Source organism: Stegastes partitus, unplaced genomic scaffold, assembly GCF_000690725.1.
Source record: "Stegastes partitus isolate 25-593 unplaced genomic scaffold, Stegastes_partitus-1.0.2 Scaffold91, whole genome shotgun sequence".
Classification (NCBI taxonomy): domain Eukaryota; kingdom Metazoa; phylum Chordata; class Actinopteri; family Pomacentridae; genus Stegastes; species Stegastes partitus.
Window position 1 is genome coordinate 532,420 of NW_007577822.1, and position 24,655 is coordinate 557,074.

The 24,655-nt window shown below is 43.1% G+C and overlaps 1 protein-coding gene across 1 annotated transcript in view; it reads left to right on the plus strand.

Moving 5' to 3' along the window:
- The window catches only part of asic4a (acid-sensing (proton-gated) ion channel family member 4a), a 78,630-nt gene extending 55,616 nt beyond the window's left edge, over positions 1-23,014 (plus strand). The window contains exons 2-9 of the mRNA XM_008277214.1: positions 11,032-11,176; positions 11,563-11,690; positions 11,817-11,970; positions 17,265-17,318; positions 20,812-20,965; positions 21,912-22,003; positions 22,166-22,245; positions 22,874-23,014. Coding sequence (XP_008275436.1) covers positions 11,032-11,176; positions 11,563-11,690; positions 11,817-11,970; positions 17,265-17,318; positions 20,812-20,965; positions 21,912-22,003; positions 22,166-22,245; positions 22,874-23,014 — 948 coding nt within the window. The remainder of the gene's footprint in view (positions 1-11,031; positions 11,177-11,562; positions 11,691-11,816; positions 11,971-17,264; positions 17,319-20,811; positions 20,966-21,911; positions 22,004-22,165; positions 22,246-22,873) is intronic.
- The last annotated feature ends 1,641 nt before the right edge of the window (positions 23,015-24,655 follow it).

Consider the following 24,655-nt stretch of genomic DNA (forward strand, 5'->3'; position numbering starts at 1 on the left):
TTTAGTGTCAGAATATTTATGTTCTCCGGCTCCCAAAAAGCAAAGTTTGACCGGTGCACCAGGTGTTGCCTACCAGCTATATAACATGCTACAGTTGGCCTTGGCTGGACAGACACGGCGATGTTTGTTCATCTTGTATGAAGTTTTAACTCACACTGCGCATTTTAATCAGCTTTCCTACTTGGCCGAAGCCCATGACCTCTTTGCTCACACTGTGCAAGTCAATCGGCCAGCCGTCATGTGAAGCTCCCGCTGAATGTAAACAGAAAAATGCACCAAACCTTGACTCCGAAAGCGATTTGCATACACAGCCATGAACCCCATGTATGAGAGCACGGCGGTGTGTGCTGGGATGGAGCGTTTCTGTTGGTCTTTGTTATAATTTTGACAGTGAGTAATGTGTTTTAGTAATGGAGCACATAATTGTAACAACTGCCTCGACCTCCACTGCAGCTTAGTGTACAGCGTACAATGGCACAGACCCACTCCGAGGCTCTGGCTGTAAATAACAACAAACAACTTCAGTGTGAATAAACTCCAAGGAGATCAAATGCACATTGACAGTCAGGGCTGTAACCACAGGAAGCCTTCCAACATTTTGAGGCCCTATCACAAGCAAGTTCTTTAACTGACAGTCAGAGCCCAGGCAACAGGCCTGGGATTGTCAAGACTGTGGGATATACAGAGCCCAACATCAACTCCCTCTAATCCACACTGAGCTCTGCGGCCTCTGATGCAGGATATCAAAAGTGCCTGTTATGTTCATAGAAAATTAAAATGTAAAAGTGCAGCAGCTGTGTCATCAACCTCTAAAGGTGTCTGGAGCAAATTCAATAACCTTGTTAGCAGGGTCTGAAATGGATCTATTTGAAAAACGTTCTTTAAAGCCTCTAAATGGTAATTGAGCAGCATACGTGCAGTGTACGGGCAATGTAAAATAACCGACAGGTTCTTTAAAGCGTAGGTTTTATTTTTCTTTTACATTCAGACCACAGGCTTGTCCTTGATGTTTGGGAGCTGCAGATGCCTCCTGGAAGGCGTCCTGTGGTCTCATGATCCCCATTTGGCAGAACCGGAGTCCACATGCCAAACATCTGGGCAGGTGGCATCAAGCCACTCCACTAATAGCGGGCCAGATATCTCGGCTGTCTTTGATGTGCAGACAGGGATTACAGTGGTCTTCTGCTCTCGCTCTTAATAACCTGGTATTAACGGGGCATCAAATCATCTATAATCTTTATCGACCTCCATTGGCGAACAGTAGGTGTTGCAGCAGCGATGATAGTTTTAGCCGCAGGCGCAGGAAAAGGGGAGACGAGCGAACTGTCCAGCGAAGTAGGAGTAAAAAAAAACGGAATAATTATGCAACTGAGTAATATTAGTGAATTATCCGTGGGGACGTTAAGAATTCAGAACTGAAATGTGCTGTCAGCGGCTCATTTGTACAACAATGCTGCTCTCTCTGTGTGTATGGGTGGGTGGCTAAATGGAGGTTCCTATTCCAGAGTGGAACAAGCACCACGGAGTGAAGTTATAATGCCAGAAATGTCACCACCTCAATTGTAATCGTTAATTCACTCAAACTAATCATCGACTCTATCAGTCTCCTGCAGGTCCGCTGTGCAGAAATATGGTTCTTTTGTCCTGTGGGGGCGAAAAAAAATAAAAAAAATTCTTACTCATACTTTTGATCGGATTCAGTCAAGGACAGGGTCAGTGGTCCGATGTTTTTAATTCCTGTTTGATCTGCCTGCCCTTTGTTCCGCGTCTGCATTATCTCCTACTTTAACTCAGCCATTTGAGAGGCCAAATTAAACCGGGTGTGTTTAGGTGTGCAGTTTAAACCTCTGTGTCTGCCAAACTTCCTTGGGCTCTGGCTTTAGATCCAGCTTAGTCTAATGGACTGTGAGATCTGCTTTTGACTCAAAACACGCTCTTTCGCCTGAGCAAAAACACTAATCAGACTTGTTTACTTGAATGATTTATGTAGCATGAAAAACATGAATCCCCATGCTCATAAATGTTACACGGTTGAGAGGCGAATATTGTTTCACTGTTGCGCTCACAAAAGCAGGACGACTGGGGTAAGCGAGCCAGTAAGTAGGTAAGTAAGTGCACTTATTGCACCATCTTGTGAATAAAGCAAGTGTTGCATGTCATTAGGAGTCCCACAATAATAAAAACGTCACACTGAACATGCATTTCTTAATATCTGGTGTGCCGGCTACGTCTCATAAAACACCTGCTATCACCAATGTTTGTGTACGCTGATACGTTGGCTCAGTTATGAATAACTTGTCAGAAAGTGACAAGAGCTAGCAGCTGATATTCATTTGCATCTGCATCACTCTCACATCCCTGAAGGGACACTATATTTTAAATTGATGATTCATGTCAAGAGATAGTAGATCCTGCTTTTTCCTTTCCGGAAGTTTCATCAACCCTAACATGTGGCTCCAATCCAACAGATATCATTTCCCCAGAGTCAGTGGAAAAGAAAAACAACCAAGCAGGTGTCTTGGTTATGATGAATACTAAATAAAAGGTTGGCCAGGGAACTGTGCCGGCGTTTCTTCAGTGGCAGTTGGGTGGGAGTGTTTGCGTTTTGGAGTGGGTGCCAGAGTCTGAGGGAAGCAGAGTGTGGCGCGAGAGTGAGAGCTTAGGAAATGAAATCCTGTGTTAATGACAGAGCTACCTTAATTAAACCTGAATATCTAAATGACTGTAGAAAAACAAAGTCGACAGTTAGACAAATGCCTAAGGCGGGACTGTTTGTCGGTGCAGCGCCCAGGGCAGATTTCTTGCCGGCTATGTCGGCGTGTGACGTGGAGAATGACTGATCAGAGGAGTGGGCAAAACGAGGTGAAGTGGAAGAGCAGAGCACGCTCGGCTCATGTATAGCGGGCAATATGCTGCTGTTATGCTTCGAATTCAGAATGACTGTACTGTACTCCTGCTTTAAGCCGCAGCGCCGAGCTTTGTAGTGGAATAAACAGCCGGAAAATCCTAAATTTACCAAAGGTCAAAAAATAAACATAGCCAGAGATGCGGTTCGAGTTTGACGGACGGGATCCTGAATGACTCACACGACCCATCTTTTGGCAGAAACCCTCAAACACGCCGTCGATTAAGCTTTTATTATTGCGTCAGAGCCGTCTGTGAAAGGCTTCGGGACGCTTTGACACGAAACCCGCCGTCTAATTTAACGCAGATAAATGGGGTTTGTTCCTTAGCGAGCACAATTAATAGGCGCTGTTTGAATTTTAAGGTCAAGAATTACTTACCTGTTTTGCTTGGACCCAGTCACAAGCTCCAGCTGCAGGAAATGATTCATCTCAATTACACATAAAGACTGATTAGGGACCCGTCTCTCCGTAGTGATCCAAATAAATTATCCCCATTATGACAGTAGTTTCTAATCACATTTACAAAAGAGCACCTTTTATGGGTCCGCGGCTGTGATGTTAGTGCAGACTGTACTCACAGGAAGCTTTCACATCTCTCAGAGTGCTGAATGTAGTGGACTGTTCTGTTTGTGAGTTGCTGTATTGTGCTGGAGAGCCTGTCCATTTTCAACTGCTTTTTCAAGAGCATCCCTCACCGCTCCATTAGCTGAGTATGCTTGGATATGTGGGGAATAGCAGAAAGGGGAGAGAGTGGGGGCTGCTGAATGCACTGTTCTGGCTTAGGTGCTCAACTTATTTTTGATGCTCTGTCAGAGGGAACCAGAAAGAGGGCAGCGAAGGGAGAGAGACGAGATTAGTCAGAACTCCTACACTAATAACTGAGACAAGCCCTGCAGGTTTATATCCTAATTTTAATGTATGGCATTTAGTCAACATACAGGGAGCTGCTTCAAATGCTCGCTGAGTAAGGTCATCACGTGAACCTGCCTCGGCGTTGGAACATTCAGACGATGTTCTTCCTATTAATCGGTCATTTGCATTTCTCCGGGGGGAAACGATCACATTACAAAACATGTCGTTCCGCCCAACCGCAGAGTAAGAACAACCGTGACGGCGGCCCGCTGATCGCACAGTATTTACCTCACTCGAACGGCCGTGTCGAACTTCCATTGAGATCTCGGCACTCAGTTGTGTAATGAAGGTTGGAATTGATACACAATAACTGTAATGTGTTGAATTGCAATCTCGAGCTGTGTCCCCGGTGCCCTGTTCACAGACCGGCATTGAGATGGAGGTTAATGGTGCAAAACTCGTGCGCTCACATACCAGTGCACTGCTGGGCTCCATGTCTGAGCTTCTCCTCTGTTTAGTCAAACTGTGATCTTCCCATATATATATGATAGAGGTTTACTCCTAGCTGTATGCATGTAGCAGAGATCCCAAAGCTCTGACCCGAGATAAAAGTAATCTGTCTGACATTTGATTGAGGATTATTTATGAATTATGCAGCTTAGAAATGGTGCATGAGAGGAAGGTTTAGAAATGAGTTCTTATCGCGCCGTGTCAGGTTTTTTTTTCAGGCATGTTCACTGAGTTAACAAATTATTAGCATTTTTGCCCTCTTAATCTGGAGCTCAGAGATGTTTAGAATCTCTGCAACCTTGATGTTCGCCTCGTTTATGGCAGCGGCGGCGAGATGCTGCTCCTGTCGCACGTTTGTGTGTGTGTTGGGTTTGAGATAAATGAAGAGGATGCACTTTTTTTTTAGATCCAGGTCTAATGTAATGCGCTGCAACACATCACTTAATTAAGACTGTGAATCAGTTTTTCTTGCCACTGTGTTGCTATGCTTTGGTGAAATATCTTGTGGGGGCCATTGTGCTGAATTCTGCTGTCGACGAGGAGAGAAACAGCTGCTTTTTAGTGCACTCAAGCTCAGCGTGGCGCTCGTCCTCAGAATAAATAAAAAGAACTGCTAATACGAGTGAAAGAGATGTGAAGCCGGCTCTTTTATTCTACCTCCGTGTTGTTTATCGGCGGATCGCATCTTAATTCGAAGACGTGTTTTTACCCTTTGCTATTCTTTATTTTTTTTTATTATAGACGGTCCAGTGTGGGGTGAGGAGTCTCTTTCTGCAGAGAGAGTGGGAGAGCGAAACAGTCACTTCACAGAGCAAAGTTTTGTGTCCGACCACAAATGGACGTCTCGAGTGCAAGGCTAAAAGGAAGAAATGGGATGCTGCTAAAATGCGGTAGCTGGCTTTGTGCCCTGCACTTAAAGGCCGTGTTCACGCTGTAAATTGTGTTTTACTCTTTTTGAAGACTCATTCCTCACATTTCTGTTTTCGCTCTCCTGTTGTTCAGAAGAGACGCTGAGAGTAAGACGTCACATTTGTAGTCTGCCTCCTAATGCCTGTTTACTGTGAGTGGTCTCCCGGAGGGCGTTCTGAGTCAGCTGTGTGACTTCCCCCCTTTGATCATTAGAAACTATCAGAACATTTGTGTGAAGGTGATAAAAAGCAAAATTGGGTTGTTGTTTTTTTCACTTTTTTAATGATGCTGCTCCTGCGTGCACTTGTGAGCGGTTCGAATAACTCGTTTTTTTTTTTGGTCCATTACCATTTAGCTCATATTAAAATGAGATATTGAGAAAAGATTGTATTGTGAGCTCGCACTGAAATGAATTGAATTTTGCATCCAGTTCCATTTAGGAGCTAACGCACATATTTAACATGCAGATGCACATGTGACACTTTAAAGCCGCCCACAGTGAAAGGTCGGTGATTGGATGGTGACATTCTGGATGCGGGTTTAGTCTTAAGAAGTTATTAATACACTAAATGTCAGGGTGAGAGAGAGAAGGTTTTTATTTTGTCGGTGAACTACTTTGACTGGCAGCCCTGTTGCATATGCAATTGGTCCTGAGAAAACATTCAGAAATATCATGTAAATATTCAGTTTATGTCACATTGTGATTCAAGTCCCTCTGCTGGGAACTTGTAATGAAGCCATTAAATCAAGGAACACTCTGTCTCAACCTTAAACCTTCACGAGCCAGCCTTAATGGTTTTCAACTGCCAATCAGTGCTCTGGCATATTCTACCACCCTGTGTAAATGAATTCAAATCCTCCTTCCTCATACTCAGAGAGCCACCCGATGACACGCAGCCTGCCTGGAAATGGATGTCCTCCGGAGAAGCACTGAAGTGATTCCTGCAGGTTATTTAAAAGGAAAACTTGGGACTGTCAGATCACGGTCATAAAGAGGGTGTTTAAAGGTTTAGCCCACCAGGGCTTATGAATTACATGGTAAGGGGTTGGTCTCTTAATGCATTTAGCATGGAGAGACACAGAATGAAACAAGGCACTTTGGGAGAAAAACACTGGCAAAAAAAAAAAAAAGAAAAAACCCGTAATGAATTGACATTTAAGGCAATTACATTATAACTGGTGAGATAGCCTACAATACATCCAAATGGCATGAAGTCAGGCATCTCTCCCAATCATCTTGCTTATGCAGCTGAAGGCTTCATTTTAATGCGTTTAGACTTTGTCTCGTCAAGCTGAGCCAACTTTATCTATGTTTTTCAGAATCACAGATTTATTTGAAAGCTTTTACCATCTGAGCATAAGACGCACGCTCTCTCTGAAATATACTTTTAACGGGAAAATTGAGACGCGTCCCATCTCTGGCGTGGACAAATATTTATTACAAAGTCGTCAGCGGGAGAAATATAATCAGGATAAAATAGGATAACGGAGCTCCTACTGTCTTTGCGCTATTTACGAGGGTGCTTTATAAAGTTGTCAGCCGCGCCCAGGAAACCAGGGGCGTCGCTCCCACTCTGGGGCACGACTGTAAACCATAAAGCCTTCTATCAGTGTCCACAAAACTCAAATATTTATTGTCATTTCTTTGGGAGTGGAGGAAAGCCTCATCTGGCTGCTTCTCCACCTGTGCTGTCCTGAAGCAGCAGCTCAAAGTTTTCCTTTTTTATTTTAATGCTTCAGAGTTTTTGTGGACACTTATATCAGACTTTATAGTTTGCAGTTATGCCCCAGAATGGGGAGAACGCCCCTTGTTTCCAAGTACCCTCGTATATATTCTGCTGAGTGCCCATCATGTACAGCACATACGAACCAGGGAGCAGCTACTACCGCTGCTCTGTTATCTTGTGGTAATCTGATAAAACACACAATTATTCATGTGTGAATGATGTTATTGGAAGCAAAAAATTAAAAATGACACATGTGGTTAAGACAGAACACATAACAAAACAAGAAGGGTCGGATCATTTGATATTTATTGATTATTAAGTGTAATTAATTTGGGATAAAGCAGAAATGGAGCCAGTGTTTTCCCACAACTATCTAAAAGACTGTCACACAAAACGATTTTGTTTTAGACCTCCGGATGACAACAAAGTGAACAATGGCGCATTAAGTACTGCAATAATTAGCTCTTGAGTTACTCAGAGGAAAACAATACGTCTTTTCATTTGGGGTGTAACTACCGTGCTGCTGCTCCGTTTCAGCTTGTCAACGGCGCTGCCAAGTCCCCTTCTGGGATTTGCCCAAGTCAGTCCTGTTACCTTTGCTAAATTTGGTGCAAGATGTAACAAGAGAAAAATGCTCCATCAATCACGCTGTAGATGCAGAAAGAGGAGTTGGAGGAGGAGGAGGAGGGGGGGTTCATGAGCTGAAAAATAAACCAGTGGAGGCTCTGCCAACAACCATTTCCTGGGTGAGATGATGGGAAAACTTCTCTCCGCTCTCCGGGGATTTCATTTGTGAACACACCGGCGTCCTCCAGAGCCTAAAGTTTGAGAGCGGAACTCAGGCACTTGGTCGGGCTGTTTTGAGCATTCCTGAAGTGAAATCCTCCTTTGCCTCTGTTGCTTGCTCCATCAGATAAAGACTGCCAGTGGAGGCTTAAGTGTGTCAATGAAGCCGGGTGGGGGCGGGGAATCAATGATAAGTGCAGCTTACCTCCTCAACTGCTGCGCACCAGCCAAATAGAGATTAAACCATTTCAACCTAATAGCACATGTCAGTCAAAAGTCACACTTGAATACTTGAACCCTCTCCGGCTGGGCCCCCGCCCACACGCCGCCACCTCCCATTTTCTAATTGCACCAGCCGGAAAGATGCTGCAATTTACAAAAAAAAAAAAATGCAAAGTGGCTATCAGAGCTAACTGAAACGCCGTGTGCACCACATCAGAGCCGGAGCTCAGGTCTGTCATTGTCAGCCATTTCTCTAAATCCTCAACCGACACTCACTTTGAAGGTTATTCTTTTGTATTACATTCAAAAACACACACTCAGTACAAACCTGCCCAGATCAAAGGCCCCGAGGTCTATTACTGCATAAAATACAGCTGTCCTTCTAAACAGCAGCTTTTGTAAACGCTACTCATTTCTAGCTCTAATCACTGTTGTGGACATTGCAAAATTGCCCACTGTTCCAGGGGATTACTCGACTGAACCCCACAACGTGGCTTTGATTTGTTGTTCAGTCATCTCAGATGTGGATGCAGCCTGTGGTCTCTAAATGAGAGCTTGTGTTGTTCTGCCAGTGTCCCTTATTTAGACATCACAGCACTCATTAGGTGGATCAAGCTGATATCAAAGTCAGAACACAGACGTCTATGTTTTTCAGAAAGCTGGAACCGTCACAGTGTCTGCTTAATGATATGTCTGCTGTCTATTCAGCTCGATTGTTATTTCACTGTCATTTCTCGAGTGCCTCGTCTGTTGACCTCTCCTGCCATGTGATTTCCTCGGCTTTAATGCTTTCATCACTGTCTTCTTTTATTTGATGTTTGGACAAAATGAATCCAATAGATGTCCTTTCTGCGCGGTGAAAAAAAATGCATTATAAAAGCTGTACCCTCAGGAAAGTTGTCGGAAGGGTCACCACGTGGTCATCAGCTGGAGCTCGCTAGTTATTACAGGTGAAGTGGGGACAGGCAGGATGTATCTGGCATCATTGGGCAAAAAAAAATCCATGCTAACCTGTTAGCATATGGTAATTCAAGTGGTCTGAGAGGAGACTCCTGCACCTCCTCCTAGTGTGTGGCAGGAGATTTCAGCCAATCGCAGGTGAGGACAGGATGTGTTGGTGCAACGGCTTGGATGGAGGACTTTCACTCAGGAGGTTGGGGTTTAAGTCACAGGTTAAGCCACAAATAAACGTTCGATACCTCCTCCCCGGTCACGAAGGCGCTGAGATTGGATTGCGTCTCTGTTGATGTAGCGGACAAATCCAGCTGGGAAAAGTTCTCCTCATCAGATCAAATATATCATTTGGCTGTTCAGATGTGTAGAGCATGCAGTAACATATCTTAAAGGCATCATTTATGCACTTATTATGTATACGATTACTTTGAGCAGGACATATAGCCAGAATAGACTTTGACTTGTTTGTTTTTTTTAATCCCCATGTTCATAAATTCTTTATCTTGCAAACCAATAAATAAATGTGGACTTCTAGTTTGGGCTTGTTTGGTCAGAGGCGCGTTTCTGGATTTTATTTAGTCGTCTTTTTCTAGATTTGGTGGTTAGCATCATCGCTTCGCAGCCAGAAGGTCGTAGGTTCACGTCCCGGTGAGGACACCTGGGATCTTTCTTTCTGCGTGGAGTCTCCATGTTCTCCCCGTGCAGCGTGGGTTCTCTCCGGGTTCTTCCTCCCACACAGTCCAGAAACATGCAGAGGTTAATTGGTGATTCTAAATTGTCCGTAGGTGTGAATGTGAGATAATGGATGGATGGATAGATTTCTCCTACTGTACCTTTAACGCAGCTTTACTTGCATGAACTGGTTTTAAATGCTGCCTCCATCTTTGTGATATTTTCAGTGAACTCCCTTGAAATGGGAACGATTGTTCACGCTTTGGCTCCACATGTGATGCTGTGGCTAAAGCTCACGGGCCCCGGACAAAATGTCAGCAACCTCACAACCCGATGATCCTCTCAGAAGAAGCGCTGTACTTTTACTGCGGTGTCGAGTTTTATATTATATAAGTAGCTTAAGGAAAAATGTAGCATCAGACTGTTTGCCAAACATAACATTAACCCAGGTCATGTTGGCTGCAGTTTGTTTTACATGTAGCCTCACTTTACACAGATAAATATTATATTTAACTTATTCTTTTTTTTTTTGCTTGTCTTTCTGACTTTGGAAAGGCCAAAAAAAAAAAAAAAAATGACACTGCCCTACTCTGCTCTTTAAATGCAGAGTCTCGCCCTCGCTAGAGCCGACAAACACAGCTTGGACGTGTGGAGAAATCCAAAGCCGGACACCCTCCATACCTGCTCGTGGTTGCTCAGCTATGATTCCACTGTTCGCTGTTCAGGGGACGGATTTAGAAAATGATCTCTGTAGTATAGATGTTCACAGCAAACTACTGCACGACTCAAAGCTTAATCAGGATCCAGAAATATTAATAACTTAGGTTTTATAGGGGGTTCTGTGCTTTCTTTTTGTTCCTTTATTCTATTGTTGTGAATTAAAAGACTTTGAGTTTGCTGGTTGTTTAATCCTCTGGATATCGGTGGTGTCACTACAGTAGCCTTTTGTTTACCCGTGGATCACGGATTGCGCCTTTAAAACTCAGAGGAGATAACAGTTAAATGACTTGTAAGATGGATATTTTCTGCAGTGCAGCAGTTTAGATGAGAGGTATAAACAAAGAGATGATGTGTCCCCCACAGAGACAGCTCCTCTGATAGGTGCTGCTGTGATAGCTTATTTAAAGCAGCCTCTCTGTCTTTTGTTTTCTTTTCAAGAAAGATTAAAGAATCTCTTATGCCATTTGATATTTCAGTGGGATGGTGATACTATTGAGTAGCATTGTGCCGGGTTTGTGTGGTGGGTGTTGGAAATTGATTCAAATACAGCTTATCAAAGTCCGTGAGGGACTGAGCCAGCACACTATATCCAGAGGTTTGTGGGTAATATTCAGCAACTTGTCCAGGCAGACACTCGGCCTGTTTATTTATTTTTGCAGCAACACATCTCTGCCTTCATTTCAATGCATTGCTAGTATGAGCTTGTCACATCCAGCATGTGGACTTTGTCATGTTTATGGTGATGTTCCTGATATGAATCTATTCTCTCCCAGGTTTACACCAGATATGGGAAATGCTACACTTTTAATGGCAACAAGACTACATCCAGGAAAACCAAGCAGGGTGGAATGGGAAATGGGCTGGAGATCATGCTGGATATCCAGCAGGATGAGTATCTGCCCATCTGGAGAGAGACAAGTAAGCCTCAAAACTATTTGTTCATTGTAATCCTATCCTATGCTCCAGCATGACACATTGCTGCTGCAGTTTAAATCAAAAACAACCTCGGTGCATTTCTCTGGGTCATGTACTGTAAATAATTTATGTTTTGATTGCTTTGCTGCACCTGAAAAATGTGATTTGTCCAAAAAAAAAAAGAGGGAATTCCTGAACGACTACCCCGGATATGTCCTTGCATTGCCACACAATATTAATCCTTCCTGGCTTATTTTTCAAACATGACTGAAATATGGTTTTCGGTTAACGTCAAACTGAGTCCAAGCTGTCAGATGAAGCAGCCATCTGAAATTCCCTTGTTCTTTCCCTTTGCAACGTGCCGTGCTCCGTTTCATCCTGATGAGAAGATGAGACGTCCCTGGAGGCCGGCATCCGAGTTCAGATCCACAGTCAGGACGAGCCTCCCTACATTCACCAGCTGGGCTTCGGCGTCTCTCCGGGCTTCCAGACCTTTGTTTCATGTCAGGAGCAGAGGGTAGGTCTTCTTCATCACAGCATACCGTCCCGGCTCCCCGACCCCCACCACCTGATTACTGTTCTCCCTGCAACAGCTCGCCCCTGGTGGCTCAGATTGAGGTCTAATAAATCTCTGTGTGCTTAGCTGACCTACCTGCCCCAGCCCTGGGGGAACTGCCGCTCCACCAGCAAAGAGAAGTTCCCAGGATACGACACGTACAGCATCAGCGCCTGTCGCTTGCTCTGCGAGACCAACGAGGTCCTACGAGTGTGCAAGTGCAGGATGGTGCACATGCCTGGTGAGATCATCCCTTACATCTTCTGTATTCAGAGCACAATACATGTCATGGGAGAGAACTTGCGTGCACGAATTACAAATGCACACAGATTAGCGATTCTTTCTCTCAGATAATTTTACTGTAACTCCAGCTACTGAAAACTGCAGAACTGTGCACCATAATGACCAAACATGGAGCTTAAAAAACAGTTAAACACAGATCCTATGTTGTTGATTTTTATAACTTTAAGGGAATGAAAGAGCATATGTACAGTAACAAAAACTTAAATTGGGAAATAAGGGAGAATACTCCAACAGAGTTAGTGTTTTCAAGTATTTCCTTCATTGTTTGGCCTTTTTATAATTGAAAAAACACCCAGTGAGCCCAGTATTTCCATGATATTTGATGACCCATTGTGCAAAAAAAAAGCCATCAGTTTTTTGGCCCTCTTGAATCAGTCCAGCACAGATATAATTTAGGCTGCCACATGCCTGACCTTGATGCTTGATATCTGGAGTGGGATGCTCTTCAGCGGCGCTGCCAGCTCTCTGGCCAGTGACACATCAGAATACAGTCTCAATGAGTTTGGGATCCTTTCTCTCATCCATCTCCATCTGTTTGGAAATTGTTCTGTTGTCCTCCTGTGGCTTTCATTAATTATTGTGATGGATTATTACTACTAGTCCTGTTTAGTTTCCACTGGTACATGACTTGCAGACTGCACGGAGGACCCCTGACTGTATTGGATTACTCGGGCATTTACTCACATAATGACGTATTGCCTGGGACACATATCTAATTTAAACTCGGTCTTGACTTTCATGAAGCGCAGAACAAAGAAGTTTCTGTCGATATTATATATTACATTGTTTGGGGTAATTTGTTGGAGCAAAATTCAGGAGAAAAATGAAAACATTCTCCAATGATACCCCCTGTAACAAAAGCAATTATTATTAGGATTGTTATTAGTATTGAGCACATTTTATGCCTTTAATGAATAGTTGAACAAAAAGCATTGTTGTTAGTGTTTTATATCAATAACAAGAATCTACAGCAGCGTTAGTGGCTCTGTGAGGCACCTCATGGGCTCAGCTGAACGCTATAATGATGTTTCACAGCTAGAATTTTAATCACAATCATCGTCTTTGCTTAGCATTGTGGCGTGCTAATATTTATATATTAGTGCTTAAAACACAGCTGAAGTTGGTGAATCTCATTTTTAAATACATGGTTATAGATGGACAAACTGTAGGTTTCATGAACATCCATGTGGTGGTTCTGGCCAAGTGTCAACATCAAGCAAACCCAAAAATGAGCAAAGAGGTGGAGCAGGAGTAACGTGAGCCATGCACAGATCTCTGAGACATGGAGAGTCCCAACCTGCATTCAAATCAGCCAACCACTTACTGATGCAGAGTTTTAAGTCTTAATAACAATTCAAACAGGTGATTTATGTAAGAATTCACCACCACACAGGTCTCATTAACAGATAAATTAGCTATAGAGACAGAAATCATTTGTTATATCTGGCTGTAAACATGTTTATTTCTGCTGTAAAGTTGGACATTTTAACATGGAGGTCTATGGGGATTGACTCACTTTCAGAACCAGCCCCTAGTGGCCGTTCGAGAAACTGCAGTTTTTAGTACTTCCTAAATTAGCTTTATTTTCAGCTCCAGTCGTTGGATTGGTGCACAAATTCCCTTAAATCTATTCAGTAGGTGTTAACATTTCACTCAAAACTAACATGAACCTCCTGGTGGCGCTAGAGTCAAAGGATCAATGAAGTTACATCCTTCAGAGACCACGAGTGTTTGTGCACGACTCTAACAGTTGTGGAGACATGATGCATACTTCTACCTGTTAGGTTGCTAATCTTGGCAGTAGCACCGTGTAAGCAGTTTCTCTGCTCGGCGCGGCGATATGTTGCCGAGCTGAGTCCGACAAACACGAAGTGAGATGTTTGGGCTTACTCAGTGCGTGCGTCATCACGGCTAGAGTGCAGCAAGTCAAAGAGCTGAGTCACTGAATGCAAGCTGCTTGACTGACGTGTCTAACAAGTAGGCATGTTGAGGATGGTAGCGTTTAAAGTTCCAGGAACCTTGCAATGTATGCACTTTCATTTCCACATTCGTTGGCTTAAATAAGCAAACAGGTAGGAGACATTTGATGTAGAATAAAGTTGCAAATTCAACCCCATACTGCATACTATAGGATTTTCCACAGAAGAAATCCCATCGCTCTGCCTGTACAGTATAAGTGGTGTGGTTTTCATGTGACACCTCTACACAGCAGTCACATATTTCAGACTTCCATTTGCAGTCTATAATGGATGGACTGAAGTCGTCGTCTGATCTGCAGAGAGTTTGCGGGCTCTGCGGTATCTTGTCACAGATTGCCGTTGGCTTAATAACACGCCGGTTGTATTGCACTTCACTCATCCTTGTTTGCTTGATGTGACACACCTGCCAGTGCAGCTCATGCAGTCCTAATGAAAGTACATGGACGTTGTTCTGACATATTTGGTCGAGAAAACATTCGATCCTCTTTGAAACGCACATTTAAAACACATGAAATGAGCATAAATATAAATAGATGTAATATTCTTCTGTGGCAAAAGTAGGAAAATAACTTCCTGTAAGCTTTTTGCATAAACGTCCGTCGGTCTCTGATGTCGGCTTGTTTACGTTTCTGACCACTTTTCCTCGCAAAATTCCTTCAGCTGCAAACTGTTTGAGGGTTTTCTTGTCTGTGCTGCCCATTTCAAATCCCCCCACAGTATTTCAATGGGATTCAAATCTGGCCGGTTTATTTCTAGGCCATCCCATAACCCTCAAAGACTGAGAGCTGCCCAGCCCCTGAGGCAGCGAAGCAACCCCAAACCATAGCATTTCCACCACCGCGCTTTATCGCTGGTATGAGGTTGTTCTTCTGAAAAGGCCGCCTTCGGTGCGTGCCAAACATGTCTACTGTTACCGCGGCCAAACAACTCTATCTTTGATTCGTCTTGTGCTCTTTGGCAAACTGCATTGTTGCTCTAATTTCTCCCTTGTGGACAGCAGCGGATTCTTCTCGGCTCACCACGCAGGCAGGTCGAATTTGGGCAAAGTCTGTCTGATTGTAGACGAAGACTTTGACACCAACAGTTGCAGGAGTTACCCGCAGATCCTGCAGATAAAGATTTAGGAATCTGAGAGGCTGCTTTGCATCAAACTGGTTGCTCTTGAGCTGAATTATCTGAAGCAGCCAGACAAGGACAAATTATCAGTCGTTTGAAATCTGTGCCACCGGAAGGTGATTGTCCTTCGAGTGGAATGATATTTCACATTTCTGAAATCCCTCGCCAGACTCATAGGCATCCGCAACCTTTTTCCTGAAGGCCTTGGAGAGCTCTTTAGATGTTGGCACACTTCAGTAGCCAAAAGAACACCAGAGCCCAGAAGTCAGAGCTTTAAATAAGACAAGTTCGGATCATTCGCACCTAATCTGGAACCCATGAGTCAATTCTTTTAAGGTGTGATGAATGTGCTTAATTTTTCCCCGTGGCTGTAGAGGTTGTAAGGACTGAGCAGGGCCGCAAAATCACTTGTAAATTGTTAAAATGACAGAAAAAGTACATTTTCTGTCACCTTCATCTGTAGACACTGTTTCAAGGAAGATCACCGCTTCGCTTGTTCAAATATGCTGAAGAAGTCGACAGTGTCTGTGGGCTGGACTGTACTTACTGTAGATCCACACTCTCTCACCAGCGTGTTGTCGGGAGACATTACTTAGAAATAGTCTATATTATAGCAATTCTTCAAATGAATGACATAAGTAAGAAAAAGGACAGTAGAACGGGAAACTTTCACCAGATGTGGAGGACACAGCGGAGGTGTTTGGAGAGCAGCACAGTCACTTTGCTTTCTGTGATGATGTATCACAGCAGATATGATATTTATTATGTCAGACGTAATAAATGTAGAAGCTTTTCCAGGCCATTTGCTCCCAGAAGAGGGCTCCGGTCAGGTAGCAAGTAGCTCGCATTACTTCACTGCACTTATCAATAGTGAATAAAATTTATTGTTGCATATGAAAATGAAATCCTGCCTTAAGGTTCCAGAAAGCAATTGGTTCAAAAGCTTTCCGAGGCAAAATGAGACCAACTCGTGAATAGAAAATAGTCTTAATGTGGCCGCACGGTGCTCTATAATTCCTCCAGCAGACCTCTAGCCTCTGTTACAGCGTGTTCTCACAGATTTCTCACATTGATTCTGAGTTTCTTGTAGTGAAAACAACATAAACGTTTGTGTCCTTGTGCTCACTCACATTAACTCTTTACAGTCTGCAGTCTGGGTTTACGTTGCCTACGAACCATCTTATGTGTGTTTGTGTTTCTTGTCCTTTTAAGATGCTGTTTTCATGTCATTACTATTATCACTACGTCCACCGAGTCGATTATTCTTTCACGTTTGTTTGTTGGCAAGATTTTACAGAAGCATCTCTAAAATTTGGCCAAACAAACGATTGGGTTTCGAGGAGGATTGTGCCACCGTGTGGACGCTTACAAAGCTCATAACCCTTGAACTGCGAGGCCTAGAAGCAAAACTGTGTTTTCCCAGATTTGCCTGCTTCAAGATGAATATTTCAGTGTTTCGGTCCATCTCTATATTTGGATGACCACCCAAAAAAGCTATTAACTTGTTCTTGTTCTTGATGTGTGGACAGCAGACAGAAACACTGCACGGCTTTTGCCTCCACTCTTCAAAAAAAAACTAAAAAAAACTACGCAGGGAAATTTAAAGAATATGTTAAATAATAAATAATATTTATTAATGACTTCTGGAAACCCTTTGTCCACTCTTTGAGAAGTTCTAAGAAGTCAGCTGACAGCGTGACCAGACACGAGTTCGCTGTGTAATAATGATCATTTCTGAGCGAGCGGGAAGGAGACTCACACAACACATTAACCCCGTGAACATTTCACAGACAGACAAACAAATTAATTGTGCTGCTGATGAATACCTGTCATTAATGGCCCAGGCAGTATGTTTGTCTGCAAGGAAGTGACTCATTGATTGTTTTTTAAAGACTTTCTAAATATGCCTGGCGGGTGGAGCCAGCATGCTCCATTTCTCAGCGCAATCAAGGACAGACGTCCACGATGGCCCAGACTCTGTGGATGGAAGTCATCCTCTGTGCGCCTGCCTTCATTTGGAGATGAATGATAAGCTGTGGAGTGTTGTTCACAGCCACGCTTCCTCATTGCAGCAGACACGGGTCACTGATCATTTTGTTTCTGATTGATCAGACTCATTTTCTGCTCTCCTTTCCAGGAACTGCAGCTATCTGCCCTCCCAGTAAAGTCAACTGTGTTGACAAAGCACTTGGTAAGAAACAATCTTCCTTCATTTCTTTTCTCATTACAATAGACTCCCCCAAAGGGAAATGGAAACACAATCAGTAAATATGATAAGGATTTTTTTTTGTTTTGGTTTTTTTTTGTGATACAAATACCTGGAGGTAGACTGGATATTTTCAAATGACTTTTCCTCGTTGTAATTTAGTCACTTTAAGGCTTGATGGCTCTGCTGCCTCCATTGTTGAACTGTTAATATTAAACATACACTTCATTCCGGCGTATCTGCATCCCCCACCCTCAGCCTCGGCTCTGACCTCGCTCCCCTCGCGAAGCAGATAGCGTGACTGAACCTTGGCTTCAAAGGCATTCCAGGAGAAAAATAAATAAAAAAAGAGACTGATTTTTTTTTTTTTTTTTTTACTGGCATGACAGACATATAAGTACAATTATCATTTCTCAGCTGAATGAGCCTGAAATTTAATTATGTCTCTCTTCACTGAATCCAAACCCTGTTTAAAATATGGCTGAATGAAATCTTAGATATATCTTACATGAATGGGGCATATTCATGTGGGTCATATTCCTGAATCAAATGGTGTGAATAGATTCACCCTCCATGAAAGGTAATACATTAAAATGTAATTTATATATTTATATTGTAAAGGTGTTTTGTTCCCGTATCTGGCAGAGAATATATGCCGTCGTGCTCCTGCATACAAATAACCTAATTGTTAGAGTTATAAAATACATAAATCATCAAATTATAATTACTGCTTTCAGTGCTCACTCTTTTTTTTTTTGTCTGGACTGAATGCATGTGGAATTTGAAAAGAGAGCGATTGGGAAAAGCTATTTACTCTCCTGTGAATGTTGTGTTGTCTAAGACCTCGGATTATAAATATATATTTGTTCGCGTGCGAGTAATTGGTGCCTACATGTTAATTGGGTGTAACGTGCCAAAGTCCTCTGCAGCGCTTTACTGTACAACCTCCACATTTATTCTTTGAGCAAATGTTGTCACAGAACTACTGTTAACACCAGGAGCTGTTGATATGACGTTAGATTAACACGTCATGTTATTAGGACGCTCAGAGTGATGCTATTTCATGAGAAGTGTAGAAAATATGACTGGAAACCCATTGCACACAGTGTTTATCTGTTGTTAAATATTAATTGTAGATTCTCTGTTAAGGCTGTGATGAATTTGTTAAATCAAAATTAGAAGCACAGCTACTAAACTAGTAGGAATAACATCATTTACACACAAACCGTAGTGAAAAAGCCACACAACAAAAGGATTGTTAATGAATATATCTGTGCAAATATCACTAAATCAGCCCACAATTATGTACATGTGTGTTTACATCATGGTCACTCAGTAAAGGAGATGTATTTAAACCGTTGTCATGAGATTTAACATGTGACACAGTGGACTTCTAAGTTGTCTGTTCTGTTTTTGAAGTGTCTTGAATTAATGAGACGTACCAACCGATTAGCAGCACATCTTTTCTGTGACTGCGGTGTAAAGCAAACAGAAGTGAGTACACCCCTGTGCAGTGTCACTACGATGTTAAAACAGCCACATCTTTAAAATCTGCATCAACTCTCAACAATAAGAAGATTCCTAAGCTGGCAAATGGAGGATTTCCTCCCATGAACATCCATCCATTATCTATACACCGCTTAATCCTCACTATAGGTTCGTGGGGGGGATGGAGTCTATCCCAGCTGACTTAGAGTGAAGGCAGGTTCACCTGGACAGGTAACCAGTCTATCACAGGGCTACACTTAGAGACAGACAACCAAGCACACTCACATTCACACCTACGGACAATTTACAATCACCAATTAACCTCAACATGTTTCTGGACTGTGGGAGGAAGCCGGAGAACCCGGAGAGAACCCACACTGCACGGGGAGAACATGGAGACTCCACGCAGGAAGATCCCGGGTGTCCTCACCGGGACGCGAACCGACATGCGAGGCAACAGTGCTACCAACTGCGCCACCCTGCAGCCCCTCCCATGAACAATCAAAAACAAAAACTGCAGGCCCCAAACTAGAAACACAATGACATGAACAGAGGTAAATATATCTGTGATCACCGATAGATGAGTTCAGAAACCTGTGATCAGTGAAACATATTGTCCATTTAGCTTAAAAACAGGAACATTGTTGTGAAATGATCTCCAGAAGTTGGTCATGCAGGCTGTGTCTTATCTGCATGATGGGTCCAGAAGGAAAGAAATAGAGGATCAGAGAATCTGATTGTGAGTTTCAGGATTCAGGAAAATCAGTGACCAGCTGAAAATCAGTCGGTAAACAGGAGGTACAGAACAAGCTGTAGTAGCCTTCGTCAGACACACAGCGGCTACAGACAGGACGCTGCTGGTACAGTCTGGCTCTGATAAACAGACAGTCAGTTACTTCAGACTTGGCACCGGGTTTATCGTGGAAATCAAAGTTTGTGTGCGAGCTCAGACAGGGTGAAGGACGGCGCTTAATGCCAGCCTCTGTGGACGGCTTCCAAGAAAAACTGCAAGTCTAAACTTTGTTAAAAGGCTCGAAACAAAGTCTGAGACATTCTGGAGCAGATTCTTTGGTCAGATGAAGATAAATGTGTTCGATTCGGCGTGTTTGGCATTAACCTGAGCGGGACCGCCACAGTGGACGCACAGGCCCGACAGTGAAGCACTGGAGGTGGGAGAGCGAAGACACGGGGCCGCACGAGTGCAAAAGGCGTCGTGGAGATGACATTCGTAGATGGCAAACACGAACGCCTGTGGATAAACCAGAATACTATCTGACAACATGACTCCCAGCCTGCAGAAGCTTGGCAGAGGAGGAATATTCCAGCATGATAACGATCCAGAGCAGGCTGCCAAAATCACACAACAAGAGTTTCTGAAAAAGAAAGTGAAAACTACAACCTGCCCAAGTATGTCTCCTGACTTGAATCTAACAGGAAGGTATTTTAAAGAGAAAGGTAGAGCAACACAAGCCCTACAGCAAAGAGCAGCTGGAAAAAAGAAAAGTCTCAGAAGAATGACAGAAATGTCCAGAAAATTTGTGCAACACTGATTTGCTCCATGCCGAGGAGGATGGAGGCTGTCCTTACAAATAAAGGTGGACGTACAACGGTTTGGGGAGAAAAATAATGTATTTAAACCTCACTAATCAAGGTGCAGTGACCTTGTTGACTTGAGTGCCTCATGTAGAGCTCATATGTTTAATTTCCCGACTTAGAAATGATGCAGTTACATCACATTGGAGTGATTCTGCTGCAGGCGTTTGCTCACTTCTGTTGTAAATTAGCAGACAGCATTAAACCTGCATTAATTCATATTTTTCATCAAATGACAATGAATAATGTGAAAACAAAAGCTTGCATGTACTGATAATCATCACCTTGTGTCTGCAGTCTGTGTAGTGGTTCTGTGGTAAAGTGAACTCGGCTCTGAAACTGACCCGGTGTGTCTCTGTTAAACCTCCTCCCCCCCATCGCTGCCATTGTGGTGCAGCACAGCTACAGAAGAACAGTGGAGATACCTGTCCATGCGAGACGCCCTGTAATCTCACCCGCTACGGTAAAGAGCTCTCCATGGTCAAAATTCCCAGCAAGGGCTCGGCTCGCTATCTGTCCAGGAAATACGACAAGTCGGAGGACTACATCAGGTACGACGGCGAACCTTCAGCCAGACTTAACCGACTCAGGAGCAGTGATGTGGAGCTCAGTAAAAGGGCCGTAAACTATGACCTCCGGGCCGTTATCACTAACACAACAGCAGCAGTGATGAATTAAAACAAGAATCTGTTGTATGTTCATGCGAACTGGGAGCAGATTGTCGGTAGATGTGCTTTATTTCTTCATTAATCTTTCTGTTGTAATTAATAACTGTATTTGTGTTTTATGATTCTAAGTTTATTGCTGCTATTTAGATCATTTACAGTTCCTTGTGGGGTCGCCTTTGTCTCTCCGTTTGTGTAATGATCCATTAAAACCAAACTAAAACATCTTGATAATGATTAACTCCATTAGATGTATTAGTACCAGGAGGACGGTATGAAAGCTCTGGATGAAACAACTGTGTTAGATTTCTTCTGGTGGAGTGAACGCAGCACGAGCAAAAGGTTTCGCGTCTAAATTCTGCTCTACAATATGTTTTATGGGACATTTGCTAATATTTCGATCGTAACGAGTTCAGCGGAGTAACTGATGTGCTTATGCTGTAATTCCTCTCAGTGCCTAATCATCGGGGATGTAGTGGAGGGTAAATACGCCTAAACCAGAGAGCACACGCTGCCTCACCGCATTTAATATTACCAGGCTTTCTAAATCCGGAGAGATCGGAGACATGGCAGTGACTAAGCAGGCTGTCGGTGCACGTTCTGCTCATCTCAGTTAAACCCTGCAACACCTCATTATCTCACAATCGCCCGTTAGATCTGTGTACAGCGCTGTTGGCCTGGCAATCCCGCCATGACAGCTACAGTGAGCATAAAGATCACTCCACGTGTTTTTAATTTTGGTTTTTTTTTTCAAATTATATTTGCAGTGAATTATGAAGCAGCTCGAGTGTGTTTGCTTCCTGTGCCATTTACACTCCACTTGTTTTCCCAGAGACAACTTCCTGGTCCTGGATATCTTCTTTGAAGCTCTCAACTACGAAACGATCGAGCAAAAGAAAGCGTACGATGTTGCGGGTTTATTAGGTAAGATTTGTGCCCATTTTCTGCCTATTTTCTGAGCGCTTTATAGGCCTGCTGGAGCGGAGAGAAAATGTTTTTTATAGAGGCCATTAGCAGAAGATAGGGACGGCTTTGTTCCTGTGTCCACTGCGCCTCTCTTTAAGTTGTTAAGTACTTTCTTTTCAGGTGACATTGGTGGACAGATGGGCTTATTCATCGGAGCGAGCATCCTGACAGTCCTAGAAATACTGGATTACATCTATGAGGTACAGTGTTCGTTGAAGCCCACGCACACGAGCCGATCACAACGTGAAATCAGACCTGCAGTAGCTGTGGTGTAATTAGCAATAATTAGCAGCTATTGTCCTGCTGGATTTCAGAAAGAACTCCGATGCAAGCAGCCGTCACTATTTACAAAACACATTAGTGCGTCTTTGTTTGCTTTAATTTCCCCCAGTATTGACAAAGTATTGTGTGTTTTTTGTTTGCAATGCGACCGCTGAGCATGTTGGTATTCCTCCACGTCCTCCCCACACGTTATTATCCGAAAATCTGAGGACAGCACTGGCAGCGCCACTGTTATCACTTATTATGCATGTGAGAAGTTTTATTTGATTCCCAGGCAGGAGAAACTAATATCCGCTCCGGCCTGAGCAGAGGACATGCTACTAACGCTGATCATGAAATGAACTCCTGCCTCATCTGTATCCCCTTTAAGCCTCGTAGCCAGCTGCCTGCTGACTGCCAAACATGCATGAATAAAGCAAAGTCAGAGGGAGGGACTGTAACGCAGACATCATGTTGGATGAACTCTTCACACTGCCGCATCTCTTGTCTCCCTCTCTCATCTCTGCTCTTTCACCCTCTCTGCTGCCGTGGTCTCGGGGAAACCAGGTCATCAAGCACCGGCTACAGCGTCTGCTGAGGCCGCAGAAAGAGGAGAAGAAGAGCAAGCAGCAGACCAGCACTGTTGCAACAGTGGGTCTGGAGGAAATGAAAGCAAAGGTACAGCACATGCTGAACTGTAACAAATAATACATACGCTGTTTTCATGCTGAGTGTACAAGTCGCCCCGCGGCAGTGCAGCCGCATTACAGAACAACAGAGGAATAAGGAAGAGAGCAGCAAATTAATATGTTTCCACTCCTAAAATAATGAAGAAGTTCAACGTTCCTAATTAGTCTTAAGCGCCGTGCCAGCACATCCTCCCCCTGAGCTCGGATTAGTTACTGTACAACTTTATATCTGAACAATAGGCTTCTTATCTCATAATTGTAATCGTGTCCTAATTCTGTGCCGCCGACTAGAACCAGATGGTCAGAGACTTGGTCCAACATCAGAATTCACTGTTGAGCTCAGCAGCAGACGCCGATTTGGTTTAAAATATAGGCTGAAGCCGCGGCGTGGGAACATCCATCAGCAATTTACCAGAAATTCATTCCAGCTAAACTGGATCTGGGTTACGTAAGAGTTCGCCGTTTAGCTTAAAATATATATGCGGTGCTGAAAAGTAATTTAACCTCAGACGTACCTTCAGCACACGTGCAGCGTTTAACGAATTTATTAGACCAGCACCCAGTTTAAAGCTTACATGTTTCTGTCATGGTTAATACGCCAGGATGTGGAAGCTCTTTAACTGAAATGATGTTTTTAATGCTGAAATAAAATCATTATTGATACCCAGGATTTTTCAGATTTACTGTTTTACAAAAGAAAAATGAAAAAATAGTAATTATAGTTGTTATTTCTTGATTAAGATGTCAGATTGTTGGTATTTAGTTGAGTTCCTGAACAGAAAAATGAGTTTTAGTGGTTGGATGTTGTGATTTGTCAGAGAAGCCCAGAGGCTCAGATTTGGGTTTAAAAGGTGAGTTCAGGTTGAAATTCCTCATTCCTGTTCAAAATGTTAAAATGAGTACATATTCATGATGCTGGATGGTCTACATATGGATTAATAAATTACACAGGTGGTCTAATGAATTTGTTCCTCACTGTACATGATATTGATGTGTTCATCTCCTTCTTGTAAAGAAACTAAATCAGAATCAGATTTATTGCCAGGTGCAGTTTACACAATATGAGGAGTTTGTTCTGGTGGGTTAAATATAGAGTAAAGTGCAAAGTACAAGATAAAAAATATATAAAACAGCTAAAAGAAATAAAAGTAATTACAAATAAAAATAACTGTAATAGCGCAAAGCAGAAGCAGAAAACTATTGTGGAGTGAAGAATTAAAGTTAAATATAAATAAGAATACTGAGGGTGCAGATATACTGATATTTACATTTATACAGATTAATAAAAAGAGTGCAAACTGAAGGTGTGGAGGTGCAACATGACCAACAGCAGTGCAATAAGCAATAAGCATAGTTTTTCTTTAAATTCTAATTTTAAAGAACCACCAGTGAGGTGATCGTGTAAAGTGTGATTAAAGTAGATTAGAGACAGCGTCGTGTCTTCACAGAAATGTTCTGTCCAGGTATTGTCACATGTTCTGATGGATTAATCGTAGCAGCTGGACCTGTTTGAGTTCCTTGAAGACGCTTCTCTCATCCAGGAGGCTTCATCAGCTCTGACTGACTGGTTGGTTTGATTGTTAGCCGTCTATGTCCAACAGGAAAGACCATCCTGAAACAGAGGTGGAGGTCTGAGGCATCACCTCTCACCTGTTCACAG